At 44.9% G+C, this 2381-nt stretch overlaps 1 protein-coding gene across 1 annotated transcript; it reads left to right on the plus strand.

The window, feature by feature from the left end:
- The first annotated feature begins 7 nt into the window (after positions 1-7).
- Positions 8-2210, plus strand: LOC123966032 (tripartite motif-containing protein 16-like). The gene has a single exon (XM_046042275.1). The coding sequence runs from the start codon at positions 26-28 to the stop codon at positions 1502-1504; it is 1479 nt and encodes a 492-aa protein (XP_045898231.1). The 5' UTR covers positions 8-25; the 3' UTR covers positions 1505-2210.
- The last annotated feature ends 171 nt before the right edge of the window (positions 2211-2381 follow it).

Below are 2381 nucleotides of genomic sequence, written 5' to 3' on the forward strand. Positions count from 1 at the left end.
GAGGCCTGTCCTGCTGAAAAACACCATGTTAGCAGATTTAGTGGAGGAACTGAAGAAGACTGGACTCCAAGCTGCTCCTGCTGATCACTGCTATGCTGGACCTGAAGATGTGGCCTGTGATGTCTGCACTGGGAGAAAACAGAAAGCCCTCAAGTCCTGTCTGATCTGTCTGGCCTCTTACTGTGAGAAACACCTGCAGCCTCATTATGATGTGGCTCCGTTAAAGAAACACAAGCTGGTGGAGCCCTCCAAGAAGCTCCAGGAGAACATCTGCTCTCGTCACGATGAGGTGATGAAGATGTTCTGCCGTACTGATCAGCAGAGTATCTGTTATCTCTGCTCTGTGGATGAACATAAAGGCCACGACACAGTCTCAGCTGCAGCAGAAAGGACCGAGAGGCAGAGAGAGCTCGAGGTGAGTCGACAAAACATCCAGCAGAGAATCCATGACAGACAGAAAGATGTGAAGGTGCTTCAGCAGGAGGTGGAGGCTATCAATGGCTCTGCTGATAAAGCAGCGGAGGACAGTGAGAAGATCTTCACCGAGCTGATCCGTCTGATGGAGAAAAGAAGGTCTGATGTGAAGCGGCAGCTCAGATCCCAGCAGGACACTGAAGTGAGTCGAGTCAAAGAGCTTCAGGAGAAGCTGGAGCAGGAGATCACTGAGCTGAAGAGGAAAGACGCTGAGCTGAAGCAGCTCTCACACACAGAGGATCACACCCAGTTTCTACACAACTACCCCTCACTGTCAGCACTCAGTGAATCTACAGACTCATCCAGCATCAAGATCCATCCTCTGCGCTACTTTGAGGATGTGACAGCGGCTGTGTCAGAAGTCAGAGACAAACTACAGGACGTTCTGACAAACATCTTAAAGACAGTGACTGATGTGGATGTTTTACTGTCAGAACCAGAACCAGAGCCCAAGACCAGAGCTGACTTCTTAAAATATTCACGTGAAATCACTCTGGATCCAAAAACAGCAAACACACTGCTGTTATTATCTGAGGGGAACAGAAAAGTAACAGTAGAAGAAGAAGAAGAAGAAGAAGAAGAAGAACAGTCTTATTCTCGTCACCCAGACAGATTCACTACATGTCTTCAGGTCCTGAGTAGAGAGAGTCTGACTGGACGTTGTTACTGGGAGGTGGAGTGGAGAGGGAAAGGAGTTCATGTAGCAGTCGCCTACAAGAACATCAGCAGAGCAGGAAGCTGGACTGAATGTGAATTTGGAGGAAATTACAAATCTTGGGCGTTATATTGTCAGAATACAAGTTATAACTTTTGGTTCAACAATGTCCACACCTCTGTCTCAGGTCCTCGGTCCTCCAGAGTAGGAGTGTACCTGGATCACAGAGCAGGTATTCTGTCCTTCTACAGCATCTCTGAAACCATGACTCTCCTCCACAGAGTCCAGACCACATTCACTCAGCCTCTCTGTGCTGGACTTGGGTTTTATTACTGTTCTTCTGGAGACACTGCTGAGTTCTGTAAAGTCAAATAGTCAGAAGTCATTTCAGGGACAGTGGGTTAAATTCTGTGTTTTCTGTGTTTTTTCCGTGTTTGTTGCTGAGAGCTGATTGTTGTGGCCTTGACCTGTCAATCAAACATTGTGGGCGGTACTTTGAGGTCTTCTCATTAGTTGCTGTGTAAATGTTTCAGCTTCTTTAGGCGGCGCTCCTTCCTGTGTCTGTTTAGCCATGGAGGCTATCACTGCTCAGGATGACTTTTGTTTACCTGAACTGACTTTTCTCTGCATGAAAGTGGAAACTTGTCTGAGCTCTAAATGTTTGTTGAATATTTGGATTGATGTATTTGTATGTTGTTGTTTCTCTTCCACTGCATGGGTCTGAAGAGAGAAAGCAGCAGACCTTCCTTTATCTCAGAGATTTTGTTCTCACTCTGGAAAGAAATCTAGAATTACATTCACATTTATTTATTTGGCAGACCAAATGTTGTTGTTGTTGTTGTCCGAAGAGACGTACAAATGAGGGACTGTGAGGTATTTTAAAGTCTAATTCTCCTGATCAGAATCAATAAGGAGCTCATTCTTTTCTTTGACAGCTGAGATTCTGCTCAAACACACTGATTGTGTGGATGAAGTGAATCTGTGCATGAAATCATTGAACAAGAGTCATTTAACAGACTTTCCTGATGGGATGTGTGAACAAACTGAAGGTTTACATGATGAATAAACAAACATGAACCAAGTCTTTTCTTCTCGTCTTCATTCTAGGGTTTCATACAGAGCTGATGGAGAACATGTGAAACTAATCTGAGAGTAGAACTGAGGCAGTTTTCCTCCTGAAACACCACAAAGTACAGAGTTCATGTTTAGAGCAGAAGAGCGTTTGTCAGTCAGTCTCTGTCCTTTCAGCTTT

The sequence above is a fragment of the Micropterus dolomieu genome, unplaced genomic scaffold, assembly GCF_021292245.1.
Source record: "Micropterus dolomieu isolate WLL.071019.BEF.003 ecotype Adirondacks unplaced genomic scaffold, ASM2129224v1 contig_12312, whole genome shotgun sequence".
In the NCBI taxonomy this organism is placed as follows: domain Eukaryota; kingdom Metazoa; phylum Chordata; class Actinopteri; order Centrarchiformes; family Centrarchidae; genus Micropterus; species Micropterus dolomieu.

Bases quoted from the DNA above. Each gene is read 5' to 3' on its own strand.
- LOC123966032 (XM_046042275.1), top strand. From the start codon at position 26: ATGTTAGCAGATTTAGTGGAGGAACTGAAGAAGACTGGACTCCAAGCT.